Source organism: Aulostomus chinensis, chromosome 14 (genome assembly GCF_037954235.1).
Source record: "Aulostomus chinensis isolate RoL2024-O1b breed Wild chromosome 14, RoL_Achi_v1.0, whole genome shotgun sequence".
In the NCBI taxonomy this organism is placed as follows: Eukaryota; Metazoa; Chordata; class Actinopteri; order Syngnathiformes; family Aulostomidae; genus Aulostomus; species Aulostomus chinensis.
The window spans coordinates 26,538,396-26,563,778 of record NC_141333.1 but is presented as its reverse complement, the minus strand read 5'-3'; the positions used below and the strand labels follow the sequence as shown (position 1 = coordinate 26,563,778).

Sequence of the window (25,383 nt, the reverse complement as noted above, 5' to 3'; positions counted from 1 at the left end):
CAAAATTTTCCAGGAGGTTCCAAACAAAGCGCAAGTGACAGTACCATCAGCAGCCATGCCAGCTGGATCCTGTCAGGATCTTGGTGAAGATGAGAAGCATGGGAGGCAGCCGTCAATTCTACATTACTGTGGAGAGAGATTAGAAGGTTGACACGCTCTGTAAAATCTACAAGTCCTAGGATCACGCAAGCTATTATATTTGTCAATATGAGGAGGAAGGATGAATAATTGTGGTTGTCAGTGTCTCTGAATTAGATGAAAAAGTATTTCTCTCTTTGATTCATTAAGGTCAACAAGCATTCCCCTGAAAAACAACAGAACGCAACAAATACAACACTGTCATCATGTCAATGTGGTTTTCAATTAAGATATGAATAACCAAAATAAGAAAATATATTCCGTCTAAATATTGGAAATCATGTTACATTTGTGATGCTCACAAGGTTAAATTTGATATATATTTTATTTTAGCCAGCTGATCAGAGCTGCTCACTTGCTGAATGTTTCTTAGTGTTTTTGTGCTACTTCTAGCAACATTTCCACCAAGCAGAGAAATCTCCAGCGGTATTTTTCCAAATATTTTGTGCCACTGAGTTGCTGTTTAAACCAACAAATCAGTGGTCGTGACTCAGGCGTGTTAGTCGTGACTCAGGCGTGTTAGTATAGGGCAGGGGTGAGCAACATCTGCTGCCAGATAGCCACACTGACTTCAATGAAGTGAGTGAGGGGCGACACATTGGGCAATCATAAGAAAACATGAAACATGTAGTTCTAAGATATGTGGACTTTGTACCTTTTACAGCTGTATGAGTCAGTCTGGTGAACTTCGAGGCTACAAGTGAAATTATTCCCTTTTTTTGCCAATTTCCCCTATATCAATTAGTTAAACCTTGGTTGAACGGTCCTCCAGTAGACATGGGTATTTCTTCGCTCTGATCAGCACTGATGTGAATGATGTAATTTCCCACCACCCACACACGATTCATCATCAATACACACTGTGGAGAACTCTGCCGGTAACCTTTGTGACTCAGGCACAAATTCAACATGCCTGTGTTCAGTGAGCAGTGCTAAAACATTACTCAGGTTAAGTTGGGTTCGAAAAATGGATTGAGATATAAAGTGGTACCACAGAAATAATGGCACTGCCCTCCAGACCACTATAGAAGCTTCTTGTCCATGGAAGGATTATGCGAAGAGGCAGGGACTAAGGGCTAAAGGAGCCTCTCAGAGATACACTGCATTTGCACTAAATTATTTGAGAAAAACTTTAAATCTATTTTGAGAGTGCTTGGATAATACCAGACTGGAAAAAGTTAAAGTACTGCTGATATTTGCATGTTAGACCATATTTATCATAGCTGTTTTTAAGCGATATTCCGTCTCTCTCTCTCTCTCTCTCTCTCTCACACACACACACACACACACACACACACGCACTGCATACATGAGCACATGCAGTCAAATATTTCCAGCAACCCACCAAAACAGAGACAGAATAATGCACCATCTGAATGTGTGCCACTTGAATTCTTCTTTGAAATCAATACGCCAACCAACCTTGAACGAATCACAACAGACAAAGTTTTGTGTTTTCTTCCATTGGGCTTTATGTTGTTTGAAGGAGCTACTTGTCGTTTCTAGCAAAAAAAAATACAACTTCCCTCCATTGCTTGTTTATTGACTGTGTTATGTTCAGAATAACCATCCATACTTGATACAACTGGAAACACGTATGCTGCACCAAAACCTTTTTTTTTTTTTAACAAGTATTCTTTCTGGCATGCAGACAAAGAAAAGACAAAGTCAAAATACTGTTGTTTCATGTGCTCATTTGAATGATGGTTTGTGTGTATTGATCCAGATCCACAATTTTTGAGTTAAACAAAATTGTTGAGCAGGAATTGATTGCTTTTGGAAGACAGTACCGTTTTGGTTTTTAGGTCTCAAGTTCTGTGCTTAGTGTGTTTTGTAAGGATTAACATTATTATCGACAGGTTTAGTTATATCACGTAGTTTACTCCATGATCTCCAGAGTAATTACATAAAGGAAGCCAGATTGAAACACACTTCTTGAAAATAACCTAATATTTTGTAATCCGATGATTCCTAAAGAATAAAGGTTGTCATCTCTCCTTTCTTACATTTTTCTGTCATATATGTGACTCTGTGACTTTATGTTTACGCTTTTTAAAAACAACGTTACATGAATATCACCGCTTGGTGTTTTACCATCTATAAGAGGGGAAAAGGACCTCAATAAAGATTTCGTGAGAATCATGAAATCAGCATGTAAGCTACTGTCTTACTGACGGGAAACCAGGGTCGCTACGTGTCCTCCTCCTTACGTAATTGGTGCTGAAGTGAAGCGCTGATGGTCAGTGTGAGACTCACTTCGCTGCAGTCGGCGGCGCAGCGCAGCTCCATGTGCCGCGCCGCCGCATCACAGCGCACATCCACGCTGCTGAGCCGCAGACAGAAGGAACCATCATGACAGCTACATGTTTGAATATTTTCCGAGGTTAGTCCACCATGTGCTGCTTGATTCTGGATCAAGGGCACCACTCCGGTTCTTGACTCTTTCAGCGGCTGCTGTGAAATGTTCTACTGTGGCCATGGCAAAAGCTCTGCTTCCATGGGGGGTCTTCAGAAAACCTCTGTACATCCAGGTAAGCGGGGAAATCCCTCTTCACTCTGGCCCAAAGACTGGTCGGTGGTCTATCCCGGCTCTCTGCATATGGGATACACTCACATACTCGGATGTGTCTATAATAATCGACATGCGACTATTACAGCCTATATTAGTGCAACCTTCACACTTTGCATATAAATGGAGTGGTGGTGATTTGCAGACAGGTTATTAACGGACACGTTTCTCTGTCTGAAATCACTTCGAGGCTCGACAGGAATCAACCTTCGAGCCTGATCACCGTTGCTGTAGTAACCAATTCCATGATGCATTCAGCTGCTATCGTCATGCATGCAGGGGGGCTGCTGTAAGGATGCAAAAGTTTTGCCCTACATACAGCATAGTGCTCCTTTGGCATTCTGTTGAAGAAAAACATGTGAGCTGTATTGTTCATTCTTCCACTAAGCATTGTCAAAGGTTTCATTCATACAAATGGCCCTGCTAATCCTCATGTGAGGAGCTGTTGAAGAACATTATGTAACAGTCTGAAGTGAGTGGAATTAGGTGAAGTCTACATTACTCATTAGTCAAATTAAAGTCCCTCAAGGATGCCTGGAGGTCTCAGATTTAGGAACCAAATTTAGAGCATTTCTAGAAAGTCAACCCCGTTTGAAGTGGTGAAGAAGCACCTCTGCACCACCATGTAAACTGAACTGGTTGCATCTGTTTTGAAGGAATTTTTTCCTCAGCAATGTTGGATTTTTAATCCCGACAGCAGCTGCTTGCTTCCTGGCTGTGCGCCCGACTTTCAGAGGAAGAGACAGCTGATCTCAAGGGACAGCCACCAGCTCTGCTCCGTTTTCTAGGCCACCTCTGCCTTTCAGTGACAACTAAAGAAGTGTCAGTGAGTGATCCTCAGAGGGAAGCTATTTCCACTGACACAAAAAACTAAAAAATTCCGTATGTGTAAAGGGTATATGTTCATATATTGATATTACGATCAAATATAAGCAAGTGCATGATGAAATCCCTCAACAAGAGATGCTTCAAACGTTAGTCAGTATCAAGAAAAGATGAGGAGAAGAATGTTGCACCAAATCATAATACATTAGACCTATCAGGATGAATCTAGATTTCAAGAGCTTTATGACAAGTTTGTTTGTTTTTTCCGAAATGTAGTGATCAAGAAATTAGCCCTTGCAAATGGCTTATATTGTTCAGACGTGAAAGCTAATTCAGCTGTCTATTACATCAGCATGCCGGATTTTGGACTGAAGAATATGTGAAAGTAGGCTTGTCAAGGAACATCAAGCCATATATCGCCAAAAAACTGTATTTTTCTTTTCAGTACTTACAAAGAGGCATTGAAGCTCACAATGACTATTTATTTCCTGCAACTCTTCTTTGTGACTTCAGCATCCAGAGAGAGCCAGCCACACATATTTAGCTTGTGTATATTTAGCTAATAGGGACTGACAATGAACAGCATCTATAGAGACAAACACATTTTCCATAAACATCAGCTTCCAAATTCAAACACGTTATCCAGTAGAACCCATGTCTTCTTTATCCAGCGCTATTCTTTGTAATCCACTGTAACACTTTGACTTGAGCTGAAAGCAAACGTAACAATAACACTTCCACTAAGGCGTTGCTGTGGACAAGCATGAGTGGGTTTTTTTTTTCACCTAAGTTACACCAGATGATTGTGGTCAATACTACCTTGAATGAGTGCCAAACCAGAAGTGTTATAGTTTGTCTGATTGTGCTCAGCGCTATCTTGAATAAGTTCACCACCAGAAGTGTTTTATGGTTTGTCTGTTAAACTCAGTGTTTTGTGGATTATAAACTTTGCTCAACCTTTCATGCACATGAAGGTGAGTCGCTAATGACTGAATTTTCCTTTTTTTGATGAAGTATCCCTTGAATGACATTACATTTTACTTTACACTTTATTGATGGTCCTTTTGTCTTGACTGTTTTCACTGATGTATTTAGTCCAGAATGTCCAAAAAAAACTCTGGAGTTTCCCCTCTTTTCTGTTATTTGGCCCTGGATGAGCTGACTTAACCAGAGGGCAGCCATCATTACTGCTGTTCATTCAAACTGTACATTTCCTTAATCTGACAATTGCTGCTCTGAAAAAAGTGTAACTTCTAAAGCAGACCATTTCATGAAGGGGCAGGAGTGAATCATCCATCCATCATCGTCTTCCGCTTATTCCTTACTAGTAAGGGTCGCGGGGGGGCTGGAGCCTATCCCAGCATCAACAGGCGAGAGGCGGGGTTCACCCTGGACAGGTCACCAGTCCATCGCAGGGCCAACATACAGAGACAAACAACCATTCACACTCACAGTCACACCTACAGTCAATTTAGAGTATCAATCAGCCTCGTCCCCTCTTGATGTCTTTGGACTGTGGGAGGAAGCTGGAGTACCAGAGAGAACCCACACAGGAACAGGGAGAACATGGAGACTCACACAGAAAGATCCCACGCCCGAGCCGGGACTCAAACCCGGAACCTTCTTTCTGTGAGGCCACAGTGCTGACCACTGCACCACTGTGCAGCCCGGAATGAATCATGAAATCTGGAAATAAATTTGCATTGTTGAACCAAAGATATTGAATGTCAAGATAGGAACCTCAGTTGCTTTTCTGACAAGAGTGCGGACATCATTTTAGACTGAAGAGGTTAATGGAAATATCACAGACTGACAGACAAGCAACTGAGAAGACAGTTTGGAGTCAAATGTGGCAACATCAAATTCCCTGACAAATGGCAGAGAATGCTGCACGCTAGTGTGCCAGTGTTGAAATGGTCAATTAGCTTTCATGTCTTTGCTATTTTGATTCTTTTGTTGAACCTCTGGCCTATAAGTTAAGGGGTTTCTGCTTAAATGCGATAATTATAATTAAGATATTTTAAAGTTTTGTTTTATGGCATAAGACTACCAGTCATTATCACACATCTATTCCCATTGTGTTTTATAAAAGTATTTGTGAATAAGTGGCTAAACAAGACTGCAGAGGTTGAGGAGGACATTAACTGTCATAGAAGAAGAAAAAGAAGCACAGATCTTAGTTGTGGTGATACTGAAGTCATGCGTGGGTGGTGTAGTTTGTTCATAGCCCATAGTTAGCTTTGTACCTCTAGTGATAGCATTTCAAACATCATACAGGTGGCTGAACAAAACATGTAAGTCTAATAAATGTTTGCTTGCCGTGGAGCTGATTTCCAGCAGTACAAAAGCCAATGTTAAAATCCCATCGGTTGAGGGAACCCAAGGCAATGCTAACTTCCAGGTTGGCCTACAAAAATACATCATCGTTGCACCACTCTATTATCAGCTAATTGAGAATTTATGATGATTCATGATTCTATGTGGTCATAAACAGGTTGCACAAAATGCCAATTGTTGGCATTGGCCAGAGATTAGGATGCAATAAAACACTAGTGTGCATCACAGACAGCAACATTGCATTAGAGAAACTGGGTGGAGAGTAATTTATCAACCTTGTATATGAAAACTCTCATTCAATCATCCTTGAATTTGATTGATTATATTGATGATGTCATCAAATGAATATACGACACAATTTGAGCAAAACCTTCAGTAGATGTCTGCTTGGCTCTTATTTTTTGTACATTTACAGCTACAACTGGTTGAGATAAGGGAGCAGCTTTCCCCTCACAGGAAGCTGCTGTCCTCTTGAGAATTGTCTCTGTGTCGACGCCACACTCTTGATGTTAGATTGCTAGATTTATGCAGACAAGTTGCTGATTAAGTAATATTCACATGTCGCAGTACTGAGTCACATGCGTGTTTCTTGTATTGTTTCGTGGGTGGGTGGGTGGGTGGGAAGGGGAGTTGCCTGCAGTCAGACAGTGATGAGTCAGTCAGATTCTTAGTGGATCTTTCTTTTTGTGAGTCTGTGATTAGTGGGTAGGCATGCTGAGGCAACTCTCTCAGCTTGGACTTCCCTTCTACTCTTTTTGGCTGGTTGTATATTTGCCGGTGATTATGGGAAAAGTTCAACAAAATCTGCTGTTCACTCTTCCAGCCCTCTCCTTATTTTATTTCATGGCTTTCTGCACAGCAACCAACAAAGCCCATTAAGCGGAAACCTCTGAGGGATAGCTTTATCATCATACATAATGAATGAATGTGTGCAGCCTGCAAAAACTGTTAGAACAAAAGATCAGCTCTAATCTCCTCTGCCACAGTGGCTCAACATTGGATGGCACTTTGTAAACCTGCAGAGCATATATATGTGTATATGTGTGTGTGTGTGTGTGTGTGTGTGTGTGTGTGTGTGTGTATATGTGTATATATATACATATATATATATATATATACACACACACACACACACACACACACACACACACACACACAGTATTTTTTCTCTAATAGGCTGTTATTTCCATTGAACAGTGTCAGGGCTGATATGGCATGAATTGTCAAGCACTCTACCAGGTCTGTGAGTGGGTTTGGAGCAAGGAGTTCAACCAGAGAGAGACAGATGGGTTCTTTCCACCCACCTCAGCATAGAGCCGCAATTCCCAGTCTCTAATTAATAGCTGTCATAGCAGCCACAATCAATAGGTTCTCATTAGCCATGTTTGTGTAACTCTCTCCTCTCACAAAGGGTCAATACATAATCCCAACACGAAAAGAAGCATCGGCAAAAGTTGAATTGAAAACCACAAGCTATTGACTCAATGAAGGCCGACCATACATTTGTTTCCCCATCGAGTGTTATTTCCATAATGCTTTTGCCGTTGATGCATTTCACGTAACAACTGGAGGTAGCCACAGTGCTAGCTTGTGTGGTCAGTGTTAAATTCACACTGGGTCAGTTTAGTCAGACATGCATGTAAACCCAATCAATATGTAGAGCTGTAGAAAGGTTTGATCACAAACATAGCCAAAGACATAAGTTTTCATTGATAATTTAGATCATTTTCTTGTTGAATATAATGGACAGGGAAACCATAGCAGAGCCCAGACAAACAACAAAAACAAGAAGATAAAAGAAACAGGGAAGCCAGCCTCGTATGCTGACAGCAGTACGCTCTCTCTCTCAGTAGACACAAAGAGGAATTATAAGACATATTAATTTACTGTTAACTAATGGTTCACGAGGCATTAAAGGTGCAATGGACAACATTTATACCGCCCGGTTAGTAGCACTTACTTTTGCCTCAAAAATGTATTGTATTTTTAACATAACTAACCACGTATGGTCAAAGTTGGAACAGTGGTAACAATTCATATGGTCTGTCTTGTAGAGGTACAGTTTGTGATGCTGTTGAACACTAAGAATTATAGTATTAACCTGTCAAGGGCTACAGTCGGTAACTTGTAAATTTACTATTGTTATTTAGCAAACATTAGCTTACCTGTCCATCAGAAAAGTGGCCACCTCTGCATTTCTCTTTAGCCCATTTTCATTTTTCAGTTTAGACCAGCATAGAAAAGCTGAACCAAAATGATCCTCGTCCTGCTTGTTTGTGGGTTCGACAGTATTTTAGACGGATAACTGAATGAACCATTACATTTCTAAGACATTTCTCTGGTTCATCCAATACCTGGCAATTTCTGCATTCCTGCAATCAGTGATAACACATAGATTACACACGATATCAGCGTGTTAATGCTATTGGCTGAGAGATCCTTAATAACCAACTCATTAGAATGTATATATTATTAACATTTTGGGCCAGATAAAAATAATATATGAATAATATTTTCCCTGTAAATCCAGACTTTCATTCTGCACCTTTCTAAATGTTTTGGGGATGAATTTTTTTAAAATATAAATTTTGTTAAAATTGTTGTCTTTGGCACCTTCCACAAACTATTATTCATGTACAATTAATTTAAAGCGTTACCATTTTTTCTCAATGCTGTCTCCTCACTTTCCAAATTTGCAAGTAATAACTTATGATTTATTTATTATCGCTTGAAAGATATTTGCCAACATTTTTTTAAGAGAAGTGATGAATCCATGTGTGATTTTGTGTCAGACCACATCAAATTATGATTGGAAATCAATTCACAAATTTTTTTTGAGCTTAGGAATGTTTGCTGCATGTTGCTCTGCCCCCAAGTGGTCAATAAAATAAAATCAAAATACAATTTAAGATATTTAGGGCCCTATTTCTGCAGTCTATGGCATCAGACAGCGGCGGATGGTGCTCTGTGTGCACCACGATTTCAGGATGTGTTCAGCCTCATTTTGGTATTTAGAATGCAAACCATGGTGCAAGGTGCACAAAGGCAATCATTCGACAGGTGGGCAATGTTTCCAAGCTTCCACGCAGACATCAATAAAACCACATTGCAATGCCGTGCATCTGCTTTTCTGATTGATGCGCCCTTTAAATAGACACATTATGCCACTGACCACAGACCAGCCTCTTCTTGGTCAATGGTGCTAACATTTTCCAGTGTCCCAAAGTAGCAATGCACCATGGTTGTGCCAGACTATGCCTCATTAACATGCTTTAGCACCTGCTGCCACAGGTGGTGGACAGGTTCATTTGCTAGTTAAAAGGGTGAGGATGTTTGAAACTCGCAATAACACTTGCGCTGTACCAAGTGCATGCTTAGCATAGGGCCCCATAGCTTCAAAATAATCACAATTAAATACCACCAAAATAATAATGGAATACAAACTCATTCAGTTGCTAAATGCTCAGATATGATGAAAGGAAACATAACCAATAATACGCTCTAATAAACACTCAATACAGTGAGATTACAGGCATCTGCCTGGACAGAAATGAGATTAAAGGGTGACATATGGAGGCTGTCTGAAAGCTTGCTCTTTTAATTATCCGTGATGTCGCAGTGGAAGATGGATGAAAGATCAATGAAGCAAGATATATTAAAAAAACAAAACAAAATGCATCTTATTTTCCTAAAATAAACTTTGAATCTGCTACTTCTAAGGTTACGTTTATTATTCTGTTGAGTGAGAGGAAAAGAAGAGAAGAGTGAGATCACCGAGGGAGATAGAGAAGAGTGTGTTAGAGAACATAAAACACAGCACAGGGAGAGAGATTGTGCCAATAAAGAAAATTAGAAGTGAGGGTGGATGTAGACAAGTCCATCATTGTCAAGCAAAGAGTGCAAGAATCATTAATAGGCAGAAAAGCAGGCTGCTAAAAGGTCTGTTATTTTGTACTTCAACTCTCCAGTTGGACGGATACTATTATGGATCCAAGCAGGCAATTAGAAGGGAAATCAAAAGGCAAGCTAATGACTCGAGTCGCTCTCAATCTTCCACTGTTGCCATGTCTGATCACAAACAGCATTTACTGTTAATTACAGAGCGCTTATTTAGGTGTAATTGCATCACTGATGTACTTTGTGATACAACGTTTCTAATTTACTTACAGGCCTGATTCCCTCCTAATATACCTGATGGCTGTATCATGTGCATATATTAAACGCATGGATATATCTATATCCATATCTATATGTATAACTATATCTACATATAGATAGATAGACAGATAGATACTGTACATGGATAGATAGATAGATGATCTCCAAGTGTTCCTCAGCGAGATTGGCGTGGTTTCAGAAAACAAAAACTATTTTGTAAAATATCTTCTGCTCCCAACAAAAATCTCACAGAAATAGTGACATCAATTTGCCATCAATCCTGTCATTCTGATAAATTAGCATTTGTCCATATTGTGAGAAACATGCCAACTTTTGGAGAAATATACCTTTTATCCATTGTGCCCAGATCAGACAAAGAGATGGATACCCTTGTCTCCTCTGTGCTGTTTTAGGAAGGTGAGACCCTCAGAGAACAGCTGACCACTAGGTAGCTTGATGTAATGAATGGTTGCAGATGGGAAGTGTTAGCATAACTGTCAAAAGTCAACAAGATTAGGGCCTTGGTTTATTAAAGTATCAGAATGAGAAAAAAAGAGGGGAAGATAGATAAGGTCTATAACAGGCTATTCTTAAATGTCCATATTGAAACTCAGTGTTGTCCGTCACCTCTCTGCTCTCTGAACACCCACTTCTTATTCAGACTCTCAGAATCGTAGACATTCCAAATTCAAACTGAGTTTCTCAAGTCAGCTGCCTCAATAATCTCTCAGCCCTATAATTGCACTGAGAATGTTCGACTTAGTGCAAAAGACCCCTGTCTTGCTTTCCATGAAATATATAGGCTAATATGTAGGGCAGAGTTCTTACCTTCTCTCTTACCTTCAAGCCTGAATGCCCCATTCAGACCAGGTCCCATAAAAAATGTCAAAATTACTTTGGCTAATCTATTATCCATCCATCCATCCATCCATTGTCTTCCGCTTTTTCCTATTAAGGGTCACGGGGGTGGGTGGAGCCTATCCCAGCGTCAACGGGCAAGAGGCGGGGTTCACTCTGGACAGGTCACCAGTCCATCTCAGGGCCAACACACAGAGACAGACAACCATTCACACTCACAGTCACACCTACGGTCAATTTAGAGAATCAATCAGCCTCGTCCCCTCTTGATGTCTTTGGACTGTGGGAGGAAGCTGGAGTACCAGAGAGAACCCACACAGGAACAGGGAGAACATGGAGACTCCACACAGAAAGATCCTGTGCCTGAGCCGGGACTCAAACCCAGAACCTTCTTGCTGTGAGGCCACAGTGCTGACCACTGCACCACCGTGCAGCCCCCTAATCTATTACATTCTGATCATTTATTCTTATAGCACTAACAATTATCTTAATTTTTTAATGATATTTTGTTTGAAAAATATAGTATATGTTCAATCATATTTTAGACCACGATTTTATTTAATGAAAAAAAAATACTTTCCTTGCAGTAAGTGAGCATCAATTTAAAAGAGCCTCACAGTTTGTTGGAGGGAATTCACGGGGCATTCATTGGCCCCAAACCAGTGGTTGATTAACAGCGGGTAAAGGTTTACAGTGTGCTCTGCACATGACGGATGGGTTTGATGAAACGGGCTCATGCAACCAATATCACTCATCTGCCTCGATTAGCTTGCAGATCACCTAGATGATTAGATTGTTTCTCAATAATCCAGCGTAATCCAGATAATTTAGATGACAAACTGGTAGAGTTTTTGCTTCAGAGTTGATGAGGCATAGGACTAATGAATGTGAGCTTCCTAACTCAAACACTAAATGTCATTTTTAAACTGTCTTTCTTTGACACGTCTCCCATAGGCCAGATTCTCCTACCTGCATATGAAGTACCTGTTCTTTTCCTGGCTGGCAGTGTTTGTTGGGAGCTGGATTGTGTATGTGGAATACTCCTCCTACACAGAGCTGTGTCGTGGGCACGAATGCAAAAACTCCATAGTGCGTATTCATTTCCTATTACCATACATCTAGGCTCAGTCCAAAAAGAAATGTTAATGCCTGAATTGATTCATCTTGTTTTCAGTGTGACAAATACAGAAAAGGAGTCATCGATGGTTCAGCCTGCAGCAGCTTGTGTGAAAAAGACACGCTGTACCTGGGGAAGTGCTTCACCACCAAACCTAACAGCCAGGTGAGATTTTGTATGTCTAAATCAAAAACCCCTTAATATCCAGCTGTTGTACTCATTGGCTTGATTTTCAAAGGTTTACTCTGGGAACTGGGGAGACCTGGAGGGAGTCATAAAATGCCAAATGGAAGAGACTCCTCGCTATGAAATGGGAAGTGAGGTGGAGCCAAGGAAGGAGACTGTGGCCTTCAACAAACCCACCAAGGGGACCTCTGTGGAAAAGTTCAGAGAGATGATCTTCGCCCATCTAAAGGTCAGGAAGAGCCTTAACACACACATGCATTGGATGTGTTCATAAAACACCCATGTTAAAGTAATGCCTGAACACAAAAAAGTATTTTATCCTACAAATTGTGACTCCAGAATGTAGAAAGAATCAGCAAGGTATATTTAGCTTGAAGCCCATAATGACTGATGGCTATCAACAACCAAACTGTTTAAAAAGATCTTTTTACAAACTATTAAATGCAATCTGGTATTTCATTCATGTCTTCTTTATGATTTGCACTTATAGTAATTCACTAAAACGCTTTTGAGCTCAAATTAAACCGTAACGGTAAAGTTCAGCACAACCGTGGACAACTACAAGCAAGTTGCTTCAACTGAATGCAGCAGGTTGCTCTCTTTTACAATAGCACCTGAACTGTCATTGCATTCATAACTCTATGTCTTACATTCATGCTCAGCTTGGACTTCCGTGTACATACGTTTATATTGCAATATTTTTTTTTAAATACTTTATTTTTCATGCAATAACACCACAACAAATTCCTCATGTAAAATCATACTTTTTCAGATTCTGCTGAACTGTACCATGCACTTGAGTTTGGAAACAAACTTTTCCAGAATTTTGCTGTTAGCTATCAGCTCCCTTTAAACTCAGCTTAATTATTTGTCTGCATTCTGGAGCCTGAAAGAAGTGATGCAGGAAAAAAAAAAAAAAAAAACATCTTTGTGAGCTAACGACACCTAGATTATTTGTGGGTACCTGAAGGCAAAATACACTATGGGTAAAATATTGCTTCTTGGTCAGGCCTTTACTGTCTTTACAGTCCAAAGTGGGGGATGATCAGGCCAACCTCGCAGACCTGGCAACCCGAGTGTTGTCAATAGCCGATTCCAATAAAGACGGTCACATCTCACTCCCTGAGGCTCGCTCCACCTGGGCTCTGCTGCAGCTCAATGAATTCCTGCTGGCGTTAGTACTCCAGGACAGAGGGCACACGCCAAAACTTCTGGGCTTCTGTGGAGACCTGTACGTGATGGAGAAGGTCCCATACTCACACCTATATGGCATCAGTCTACCCTGGCTCATTGAGGTATGGATACCTGCGGGCCTGCGCCGCAGCATGGACCAGTGGTTCACACCTTACTGGCCACACAAGGCCAAGATCTCCATTGGACTGCTAGAACTGGTGGAAGACGTTTTCCACGGTACCTTTGGCAGCTTTGTCATGTGTGACGTGAGCGCCACCAGTTTTGGCTACAATGAAAGGCATGACTTGAAGGTGATGGACGCACGGTACATTGTTCCTGAAGCAATCTTCCAAGAGGACATTAGGCAGCAACACTGTAATGAAGATGAGGATTGTCTCTATGGGGTTGACTGCCTCACTTCCTGTGACCTCACCAAGCACCGCTGCACACCTGAAGTCACAAGGCCAAATTTAGCCAAAGCCTGTGACACCCTCAAGGATTATATTCTGAGAGGCGCTCCGTCGGATGTTCGGGAGGAGCTTGAGAAGCAGCTGTATGCCTGTATTGCACTGAAAGGCTCTGTAGAGCAGATGGAGATGGAGCACTCACTAATCCTCAACAATCTCAAGACTCTGCTATGGAAGAAGATTTCTCACACCAAAGACTCCTAAAAATGAGCAGCCATCCCAGAGCTTCCAATCCAAGATGGCTAGTTTTACTGAAGCATGGGATGTGGGGGGAAAAAAATCATCTCTTATTCCATCTCTATATGTATTCACATTTTATCTTAAGGCAGGACTTTCATTTCCCAAAATATGTAATATCAATTTATCTAATTTACAGGGGAATGAACCAGTGATGTTTTTTGGAAACCAACACTGAATCAATAAATCTTAGAACTGCTGAATTTGCATTTACTCTTAACTGAGCGAGCACTAAAAACCTGCCCCTTTTACTGTCCATCTGACAATGGGTTAATATCACGGTATAACTAAATCTGGAGAAGTATCAGCAGTAGCACAACATAAATCATAGGGGGACAGGGTTCCTCATCTCCAAAATACCTTTTCTCTGAACCAATCATTTGAGAAAACATCCCTTCAATTTCCATCAATTCTACACAAAAAAACTAGGTGAGCGCGTTCACTCTGTCAGATGTTTCTGGGGTGGAAGCAAAACAATCAATATAGGATCTGTTCTGTCCTGTTCTTAGACTCTGAATTAGATATAAAAAGCACAGAACAGATCTGACTTTTGATAGATTTATTAGCACAAAATTTCTGCATAGGAAGCAGAGTGACCCCTCAATCTTCCTCCTCCTTTTCCTGAGCCCGGAGGAAGCTGGCTTTCTTCTGGGCAACACGGTCTTTCCTCTGAGCCAGAGAGAGCTTGGCACGGTTCCACCTAGGTCAAACATTAGCCTATTTAGCATACATCATTTTCCAACAGCTGGTCACATTTTCATTCTAATGTAGTGTAAAGCTCATCTATATGGTGAATACTAGAGACCCCAGCATTACAACTAAAACAAATGAATCTTACCTCTTCTTCTTGACTTCTTTGGGAGGCTTCTTTTCATGGACTGGATTCTCGCGGATGGAAGCATGAGCCTTTTTGTACATTTCCTCAATCTGAAAGAAAAAATGTATTCGGCCTCATTTCTGTGTTCCAATCATGAAACATTGGCAGGTGCAATATCCAAATCAAAGGAGTCACTTTTTTTTTAAAGTTCTTTTTAATGTAAGCTAAATGAGTAACAACTTTCTTTTCTAAATGAAGCAGTGTGGCACTAGAGATTTTGGCCCGACCAATAAGGGATTTTTGAAAAAAATAGCAGTTTGTGAGGGAAAAACAGTTAATTTTTGCGCTGAACTGAAAGTATAATATGTCCATGTTCAGAGACACGGCAGTGTAAAAGTAGAAAGCCAATTTCTTAAAAATAAATAACTTCATCAAAAATTATTTTAAATGGTCTCACATGGCCATGTAAATAAAGCTCAAGATAGTAAAACAAACAAGGTGGAGGCGCTGGAGCACCCTCTGCTGGACACTTCATATTAAACCATTTTTTAGAATCATCTTGAGACATTTGGTGTGTCCCAAATTGCATACTTCCATACTTAAAATTTTGAGTATACGCAACTCAAAATGGAAAAAAGTGAGGATAGTGTGCGAAAACTGAGTATGCAAAAGTACCTGGATGATGTACTCAAATCGGTCAAGATTTTGAGTATGCGACTATGGGCACTCGCTGCATTCGTTTCACTGATAAAAATGGCGTGCAGCTGTGGTGAGAGTCGGTCAACGCTGACTTGTATAGAGTCATGTTTACATTAAATAACGGGGACAAGTTTGAAATTCTGTGTGGACATGGGTTTGAAAAAAATAAAATGACTTGTCACCAAAATGTTTTGCGAAATAGATCACACAAATAAACTCTACATTCCACTGCATCTTCAGCCAATAGGAGGAGGAAATCACGTTGTTGGTGCCGATTGTGGCATAATAATGCGTGATGACCGTTCATTTCGCTCTTTTATGGCTTCTCAAATCAACAAACAAGCACAGGCAAAAGGTGGCGGTAATAAGCTGATGCGGTGCTCGGCGTAGAACAACACGTCACATCGTCATTTCCGGTGAGTGTGCCGCACGGCAGTATGCGATTTGGGACAGCACTGCACCCTCGAAATTCACGCACTGCGTGAATGAGCACATGGTACACTTAGTATTCTCAATTTTCAGATTTCTCCCTGTTAAAAGGGTTTTCTATGGAGTTTCTCCTCAGTCGGTGTGAGGGTCTAAGGAAGAGGATGTTGTTATGATGCCATGTGAAGCCTTTGAGACAAACTGGTGGTGAAAACGGCTCTACAAAGAAAATTGCCTTGCCTTAAGTATGCAGTATGGAAGTAAGCGATTTGGTACACAGCAGTTGTCTTCGTATTATGTGCTGTTAAAAAATATCAGCACAGATCAGAGGACATACATGCCAATAAGATATCACTGACAGACCCGTGATAGTATGGGTGGGTTGTATCGGCGAGGTTCTATAAGATGTGCCCTGGCCGTGAAACCACTTTCTCCAGATATCTGTACACACTTGTCTGGTACCAACCGAGTGAAACTTTAATTGTGAAAACTAGATGCCAAAAAGATCATTCCCACTAACACCACAAAGCGTGTTGTCATCACAATCACTTGAGTTTAGTGTTCCTAACTTGTCAGGCTGAAAGGTTAAAAAAAAGAAGTTTACAGATAAATTTAGGGGGTGTTAATATTCTGTTTTGTTTGCGTCACAATTTCAATTTCTCCACGACATGATACAGGTAATTTCCCAAGCCAGTGGAGGGTAAATTTTGACCAAATACTTGTATTTTCTTGATGGGTCTGGGTTTAAATACTGCAGCCTTAGCTGAGGCCAAAGTCCAAATGATTACACACAAAACCTGATATTCCAAAACACAGGATGCACAAATCAGTGTTAGTACTGGATCTGTAAACCATTCAGTCCACAGTTTAGTCTGCAGATTAGTCTAAAACACATTAACATAATTTGTGGAGGTCACTCTAATGGCCTTAATATGAATTTAAATGCAACACTTGAGGAGAAAACATGGCCTTGAATTTTTTTTTCCAGGAGAAAATGGTCATGTCTGTGTGATATAATCCAATACCACAATGTTATGTTATAAATTAAAAACTCCCCTAATGAGGCGATACGTTCACCTACAGGCTCAAAACATTACAAATTTGTCCAGGATTATATTGGTACAAGATACTGGGGCAAGCAGATGAAAGTATGCCATCAACTGACTGTTTTCTGTGAAATAATTGGAGGTAAACAGTGTATTAGGGTCTTACCGAATCAGGGGTGACTCCGTTCTTAATGAAGCGGGAGAACTGCTTCTTGTAAGCATCCTCATCCTCCTCCATCAGGTAGCTCATGTACTCAGACACGTTGATGCCCATGATGTGCTTGCGATGGACCTCAGCGTTGAACTCCTTGCTCTCTGTGTCATAGCCTGGGAAGCGCTTGGTGCTGGGCAGGAAAGAATAATAAATCCCCAAACTCAATTAACAGCTCTGCTGCAATAATTAATCTTGTAATGTAAATATGGAATTTTTGTCAATGAATTTCATTCAACAGAAGAAAGAAGAGAACCTTTGGTAATTATACTTCCTGAATAGACTCAGATACCATAACTGACAATCATTTACTGAGGTACCAAGTTAAATAATAGAAGTTTTTCTAGTTGGCATTTTTCCAACACCACAGACGAGCAAAAAAAACTTGTTTTGAACAGCCAGTAATGACACCCAGGATACTGTGAATATTACATATTGATCTGCAGCTGTTACGTGTGCAAAACCACACATTACATTGGCAACTACACCTGTAGTTACCAACCATAGATTAATATCCAAGCTGTGTTTTTTCTCAAACTTTTTCTCCAAAGATTTCCAGAGCATGCAACACGCCTGCAGGGACACATTCATCCGAAATCAGTTCACTTCACTCTGATACCTTGATGAGCAATTTAATTGATATTTGATACATTGCCATCAAGGTCTGACAGTGCAGTCACTTTAATGCAATCAAAGCCTTCAAAAGCAAGTCTGTACAGGGAGTTTGCAGGAAACTGCCTGCTCCTCTGCCACCAGTGCACAAGGGTTCAGTCTGAACTGGACCCATTTCTGTAAGCCGTCATCAAAGGTTAGTCACCGTTAAGGGTGAAGGTCCCATACGGATTTCAAATAACAAGCACATAATAAGTCCTGGCAGAACAGTGGTGCAGTGGTTAGCACAGTCGCCTCACAGTAAGAAGGGTGCAGGTTTGAGTCCCGGCTCGAGCACGGGGTCTTTCTGTGTGAGTCTCCATGTTCTCTCTGTGCCTGCATGGGTTCTGTCCAGTACTCCGGCTTCCTCCCACAGTCCAAAGACATCAAGAGGGGACGAGGCTGATTGATTCTCTAAATTGACTGTAGGTATGAATGTGAGTGTGAATGGTTGTCTGTCTCTATGTGTTGGCCCTGTGATGGACTGGTGACCTGTCCAGGGTGAACCCCGCCTCTCGCCCGAAAGCCGCTGGGATAGGCTCCACCCCCCTGGTGACCCTTAACAGGATAAGCGGAAGAAAATGGATGGATGGATGGATAATAAGTGCCACTACAACTCTGCCTCATAGCAACTCACCAGCACACAGACACCCTTAATGAACTAGACTCCTTGCATTTCAGTTGTTGTGGCCACTGTCAGATTTAACACCAAACCAGAACAAACCAAAACCACATAAGGATGTTAACCATGTTTATTGTTAAGGTGGTTGTGGCAGTAGTAAGACAGTTAATACAGATAAGCAGCCCTGTGTTCTGGACTGATGGATGTTCCTACTTTTTAGCATATGATCAGTGTTCCCGTCTACGAAAAGTGCTGCAGTGACAGTAGACAATCACACCAACCACAGTTCAGTACAAAAAAGTTCAAGGTTATATATGATGTTTACATATGTGTAATATAATTGTTACTATTCTAAGTCATTGTACTGAAAAGCCTCCAAAACAATTCAAAAATATTCACTCATATACTTCTATTTGAGGGGAAAAGACTATCAGTACATTTCCAAATTAACACAGCAATTGGCTGACCAATGAGATGTTGGTGGAGAGAGAGCATCATGACCAGTTGAGCAGGACACCACATCTCTAAGCTGTGTTCACATTCACTGTGGCGAGGTCAGACCAGTGGTCTGAGATGCTTAAGCAAACTCAGGAATAAAGTTGTAAAGCCAGAGAAAACTGAGAAAAAGCAGCGGCAATAATACACAGAAGATCAAACGCTTTTCAAAAAAAAATAAAAAGAGGTTGCTCAACTTCTGAAGATGTGTGTGACTAAACGCTGCATGGCAAATGGTACAGAGGACATGCTCATAAATACAGTGACAACCTGTTTCATGAAACAAGGTAACCCACTGGTATACACAGAATGAGAAAATTACAGTCCTGAATGGGTGTTAGAAGATGGATGAACACCACACCAATATCCAGTGGGACAACTGGGCAAGTTGGCAGTTTCCAGCGTAATGCCGATATCAACAATTACGTTTGCGATAGAAAATGAGAACTCCAATTTTCAAAAGGACTTGAACCCCAGTACAAGCTACCTAGCTAGAAAAATTTCACTTCATTGGCTCTTTATTGAACGCAGGAGGATGACGTCACCAACATTACTTCTAGTATGTGATCTAGTCACACAAATAAACCTCTGCATTAAGCCAGGCTCGTAGCAGGTACAACCTCGCATTTTAACAAATTTTCAGTCAAGAACACGTTAAACATGTTCTAGCAAGTTCATCAAAATGATGTCTTGGCAGCAAGCAAGTATTAGCTTGCAAGAAATGACTGGCCTGTTTTTTTTGGTGGGGGTCCAACGGATCAAAACACTCACGGATCGGATCGTTTCACGGATCAGAGCCACGGATCGGATCATTTTTCGGATCAGCAAAAAAATAAATAAAAATAAAATAAAACAAATCAAATAAACAACTCTCTTTCATTTATTTTGTAAAACAACTGAATATGGCCTCATGTCTGCAGCTATAAAGACACCGATAGATTTTGTGATGCTTTAGCCCCGTCAGACTGTGCAGCAAGGGGCTGTTTAAAGGCCGTGGTGATAAGAGTTTGTTGAGCAGCGTTCGTTTTCACTCCTTTCAGTGAAACACCAGGGTGATGTCGCTTCAAATGCGTGGCCATGCTCGATGTGTTCGCACTTTCATATGGCTTTCTTGTGCCACAGTGCCTACACACCGTCACGGTTTTATCAACTAACCTTTTTCCTTCTTTATAATTGACGGGGAAGCCAAAATGCTCCCATACGGGAGAGTTAAAAGACGCGGGGCGCTCGAGCTCTTCAGTTCCTCCGCTCGCCATTACGCTACACTAACAAGTATTTGGATTGAACTGCGTGACCGCGCTACTGATCAAATCAATCCGCGGATCACGTGTGTACCGAACCGAAGATACTGATCCGACCGGATCACGGATCAATGGTGATCCGTTGCACCACTATTTTTTGGACAAAGACACTTGGGCTGAAGACTTTACCAGCAGCTCACTGCACATCACAACATTCTCCATCCACTCCTCCTTCCATAACTATGCTCAACTTGTTTAATGACATACACTGCACTCTCATGTGAATTAAAAAGGATTGAAATTTAATAATCCTTTGTGGTGTGGATAACCACAAATCACACATTAATGGATTATAAAGTTATCAACGCCTCAGATGCTTTTTCAACTGCTGCTCAATACCATGGACTCCCTTTAATATCAGGTGGAAAGTCATTGTGTATGTGTCACGGAATACTTGCACCATGAACATAACTTTGTACATGGAAACAATGTCTACAGCCTCTCTGATCTTTTAAGTGGCAGAAACAACTCAAACACAAAAGAAGCACATATTTCTATCACACAGGCTACGTGGATGCCACTAAAAGTCACAAATCACTTGTTTCTTGTACTATTACCCCTTTCCCCACAACACTTCCCAAAACATCCCATCCCTGACAGGTAACAGCTCATCATCTGGAGAGCTTGTATATGTCAATGTGAACCTCAGGATCAGAACAGCGGTGACACTGTAAACAATTCCACATTGAAGTTGAACTGTGTTAACAGTGTTTTTACATCTGTAGAATGTATCTGGTAAGCAGATTTAGTCAATAACTCAAGGGAACACAGTTGAGGCTAAGCACTATCGATAGCACATGAAATCTGTTAGGTTATGTTGAAGATTGTGTTATGGTTCAAGGTATTAATGGAGAGTAAGAGCTCTGCTGGACCCCTCATGCAAAGGTTGGTACAGATGTGTTTGTGTAATACCACAAAGCATGGAAGAGCATAATGTTAATTAACGGACCTGACAGTCTCATACCACTTCATATGACACAGCATGAATACAGTCATTAACCATCACGTATCAAGCAATTAGCTAGGGCTCTGTTCAATTCAATCGTTCCAGTCGGCCTAGAAAGCATGCCAAACGTCCACTGGCAGGACCATAAAAATGAAGCCGCTAAAATGGACCCAAGCCATCATTAACTTATTATTTAGAACTGCACTTCTGATGGCAGAACCTGATTAAGGTCTATGACTGACTGGCCTGGGATGTAATTTCTCACCAGGAAAACCAGGCAACAAGAAAGCACTTATTTGCTGGACTGTTCCTATAAAGCCAGCTCTGCCATGCACTCAGTTCTTAACATGTTAACAGGTTACCTGTGGGGGATGCTCAGGCCTCCATCAACAGCTCCCTTCAGGGCACCAAAAACCTTGTTGCCGGTGGTGGTTCTCGCGAGCCCAGCATCCAGGTAGCAGGTAAAAGCACCTGGCTGACCATCAATGCTTTCCACATTGAACTCATCACCTGTCACTTCCACCTGGCCTTCGTACACCTTATCCAGGCCAAACTTGTTCAGAAGCTGAGGGACAAAAATTTAGGAGTTAACATTAAGACATCTGGCACATCTTTGTAAAACCTGAAAATGTGGTGGGTAAAAGGACCGGTTTGTTCAGCCACATGTGCACATACTCTGCGGGCCAGCAGCAGACCAGTGCAGTAGGCTGCTGCGTAGTTTGTCAAGCCCACAGAGATGCCGTACTTTGGCAGCTCGTGTGAGTAGGCCGCACACACGATCATATCACCCTCAATCTTGGCATAGGCAATCTGTAAAAGAATCACCAAACGTCAAGAATAAGACAGCACATTCATAACACGTTTTAAAATTCAGAGATTGTGTCACAAATGAAAACAAGGTCTTCTCACCTGGCATATGATGTCCCTGTTAGAGAAACGGACAATCATCCGGTACTTAGGGGTGTTGTACTTGTTCTTATCTTGAACAACCAGGCGTTTGCGAGCAAAGAAGTCAGTCTTTCCCTCTGGAAGGAACCAAGATTTTACTTTAGAAATGACTGTTCATTAAGAAAAACATCTTAAAGAATTGTCAAGGGTGGTTTACCTCTCCTCCTCCTGAATTTGACCTGGTACCTCTTGAAGTAGGCCTTATTTTTCACCACTTTAACAAAACCCTGTAAGACGACATGCTTAGGCCCCAAGTGAAGATCAAACAGCCACGACAGAAAGACACTTATTGATGTTAAAACTCTACGTTAGTGTGATTCTCTAATTGCTGTCGGACTGTCAGTAGGTGCACCTGGCTAACACGAGCAAGCTAAGTCAATGGAAATGAACGACAAATTAGCAAAAGCTAAGTGGGGGCTGACGTTAGGCAAACAAGCCAACAGTCATCGGGAGCGTATATTATGGGGAAAGGAAGGTGAAGACGCAACAGGCACACAACTTACTGACGGAAACATTATAGTGGAGCAGACTACTGGCGGCAGGAAACATTGAGTTTGTTGAGGTAACCATTAGGCCACGTTTAACCTGACCCGGTGAGCATTAGCCGGACTGAAATCTATGTTCATCGCATCAACAGCACCATGTTTTCAAACACTTGTCATCACGGAACACACGATGCATGTCTTAGATATGCACGTAGGTACATATTGGGGAAAATTACGAACCATTTTGCAGTCTTTTAGTCTCCTATTGAAGGAGCCCGGAGCCAAAGACTGTGGCTTGACTCCGCTGCACTGGAAAAAGGAAGATGGTGATGCGCATGCTCGATAAATACCGTGTGACAGGATGAGCGGCCATACGGCATAGTCATTACCACTCTGCTCCCTATCGGGCCGGAGTAAACGTACACCCACATAACTCTGCTTGCACACGCAAGGAATGGAGACGCATTTATATAAAGAAGGAAAGGCGTTTTTTTTTTCTGTGGCCCCCACAATCGGGACACCTTTGGAAGGAAATGTCTCTCCACCACTGAATTGAAAACTCCAAATGAGGGAGGGAGAAAGGATGGTGCTCATTTCTGCAGTAGAAACTGTGCTGAAGAATATTCGAGCAGTCCAGGTTCTTCATGGTTGCCCAGCAAATTGTTGAGACATTTTTTTAAATTATGTTTTGTGTTTTTCCCTTGTCCTTTTCCTTAATGTGTCACCTTCATATTAAACCTTCATGAAAATAATTAATTCAAACTTTAAAAAGGTCCCACTCTCTGCAGAAACTCCCATGTCTTTTCTTGGGGAACCTATTTGAGCATAGAGTGAAAGACTTTCACATCTCTGGGGCACAACCTGTCCCAGACATGTCACAGGTGGAAATTGTTGGAACTTTGACTTGACTGATGGCTATTGATGATTTTTTTTTAAATTTCATTGTCATGCCATAGAACAAAAAAAAGTTCAACTCTACAATTCTATGATTTCATTTGGCAGACGCTTTTTTCCAAAGCGATGAACAAAGGGTTTTGAATTCAGTTCTCAAATTAGATACAAATAATACACACACTTTTCTACGTCACAGAACATGGTAGCCAAGGAATTCTTTTGCAATTCACTGATTAAATAGACAAAAAATTAAATAACAGTGTAAGTGAAGTGTTCAGGAGAACCTGGATGTTTCAGTTTGAGGGCAAATTATTATTATCTTATCATCATCATCCTGTGTGGTTTCTGTGGAAGCCTGAGAAAGGCTGTTAATGTTTTTATACAATCATGTCAGGTTTTTTTAATCTAATTCTCTCATGATAACATAAATAATTAAAGGCTAGTATGACCATTTTTGGCTTCCAAATCTTTCAACCATGGCAATCAACTCACAAAAGCAAGGAGGAGATGAATATAAATGGTGGAACAAACATAAAAAGTTCCAGAATATTTAGCAGGGGCTATTGGGCTCCTTACGCAGATGAAAAAAATTAATTCAAGACACATTTCCCCTACTTCTCCTCCAACTGACACCTTGGATTATTTCAAGAGACAGCCATACACACGTCTAAATCAATTTAATCAAGACAAGACATGAAAACCAAGAATAGAACTTGATGTGACATGTAAGAGTTATTGAGGCTACCATGCCATCAGGTGCTTTTCATATTGGTAAGTCATTGCTGGTGTACTTGATCTCATTTATTATGGCCCTGTTCAATTTAGTTGGGCCAGAGCCCTCATTCAACCTACATAGAATGAGACCGTATTTGATTTTATCTGTTACACCTGTGATTGCTTAAATGCTTAAACATCATCACCTGATTGCAGAAATTGTGTGATGAGAAATTTATTTTGGGGGGGAAAAGTGGATTAGTGAAATTGCAACTTGTCTGACCTTAACTAAATAAAGAAGATGCATTTGCCCTTCTTACTCCATTGTCACAAATTTGCTTGAAGCATCAGGCTTTAGGTGCTTCAGGTGCATGGCACTCAAGGTCAGCACCATACTGTGATTATATTTAGATAAAAAAAAGATCTGGTTCAATCCTTAATGTCATAAATAATTCATAATTAGTCACCCACCAATTTCTGTTACTGCATCCCCCCACCGTGACACACACACACACACACACACACACACACACACACACACACTTCAGCTCGTAAATGGAGGGCAAAGGTCCAAAAGTGTGTAAGAACAAATTTTTTCATAATGAATGTTCATAAGTGAGCTCCAGTGTTGCCACCAACAAAGAGCTGTGCCTGGCCATGCAGTCAGCTTCCCTGGTCATGTTGTAATGTTGACAGTATCTACCACTACCACTCTTATGTAACCATAATACAACAAAAGAGCTGAATGGAACTCAAATATCCATATCTGTTTTCACAGCTTTGTCTTGAAGGGGCACAGCACTAGTTCCTGAAAAGCCAACCATTCTAGAAGTAATATCATATCATATCATATCATTTAATGGTCTTATTTTAGGGCATGAGTGACTCAACTCATCATCATCATCACTGAGAGTGCTTATTTCACCACAAGGTCACAGCTATCTAGTTATTTATGTTTGACAGAGTGAGCTGGGACCTTCGTGACGTTAGGTCAGGATCAGAAGCATTCTCTCACTGTGGCCTGCCAAGTCCACCTCACAATGTCAGTTGCTTTTAAGCTCCT

General features: G+C 41.1%; 2 protein-coding genes across 2 annotated transcripts; one reads left to right on the top strand and one right to left on the bottom strand.

Annotated features, from left to right (window-relative positions):
* Window positions 1–2,393: 2,393 nt before the first annotated feature.
* Window positions 2,394–14,990, top strand: dipk1ab (divergent protein kinase domain 1Ab). Its single transcript, XM_086225250.1, has 5 exons — window positions 2,394–2,669; window positions 11,840–11,974; window positions 12,060–12,167; window positions 12,241–12,417; window positions 13,217–14,990. The coding sequence occupies exons 1-5, from the start codon at window positions 2,502–2,504 to the stop codon at window positions 14,030–14,032; spliced, it is 1,404 nt and encodes a 467-aa protein (XP_086081376.1). The 5' UTR covers window positions 2,394–2,501; the 3' UTR covers window positions 14,033–14,990.
* On the bottom strand, window positions 14,610–23,321 carry LOC147250386 (large ribosomal subunit protein uL18). Its single transcript, XM_086225251.1, has 8 exons — window positions 22,953–23,321; window positions 22,385–22,454; window positions 22,189–22,304; window positions 21,955–22,089; window positions 21,642–21,844; window positions 17,220–17,397; window positions 14,904–14,992; window positions 14,610–14,765 (listed from the first exon to the last, which is right to left on the bottom strand). The coding sequence occupies exons 1-8, from the start codon at window positions 23,304–23,306 to the stop codon at window positions 14,666–14,668; spliced, it is 1,245 nt and encodes a 414-aa protein (XP_086081377.1). The 5' UTR covers window positions 23,307–23,321; the 3' UTR covers window positions 14,610–14,665.
* Window positions 23,322–25,383: the final 2,062 nt, after the last annotated feature.

Excerpts from the sequence above, each read along its gene's own strand:
- LOC147250386 (XM_086225251.1), bottom strand. The coding sequence starts at position 23,306 with ATGAGCACCATCCTTTCTCCCTCCCTCATTTGGAGTTTTCAATTCAGT. Across the intron at positions 22,305-22,384 it reads CAAATTCAGGAGGAGGAGAG|AGGGAAAGACTGACTTCTTT; the intron begins GTAAACCACCCT and ends GGTTCCTTCCAG. Across the intron at positions 17,398-21,641 it reads GGCCTGAGCATCCCCCACAG|CACCAAGCGCTTCCCAGGCT; the intron begins GTAACCTGTTAA and ends TTTCCTGCCCAG.
- dipk1ab (XM_086225250.1), top strand. The coding sequence starts at position 2,502 with ATGTTTGAATATTTTCCGAGGTTAGTCCACCATGTGCTGCTTGATTCT. Across the intron at positions 2,670-11,839 it reads GAAAACCTCTGTACATCCAG|GCCAGATTCTCCTACCTGCA; the intron begins GTAAGCGGGGAA and ends CGTCTCCCATAG. Across the intron at positions 11,975-12,059 it reads ACGAATGCAAAAACTCCATA|TGTGACAAATACAGAAAAGG; the intron begins GTGCGTATTCAT and ends TCTTGTTTTCAG.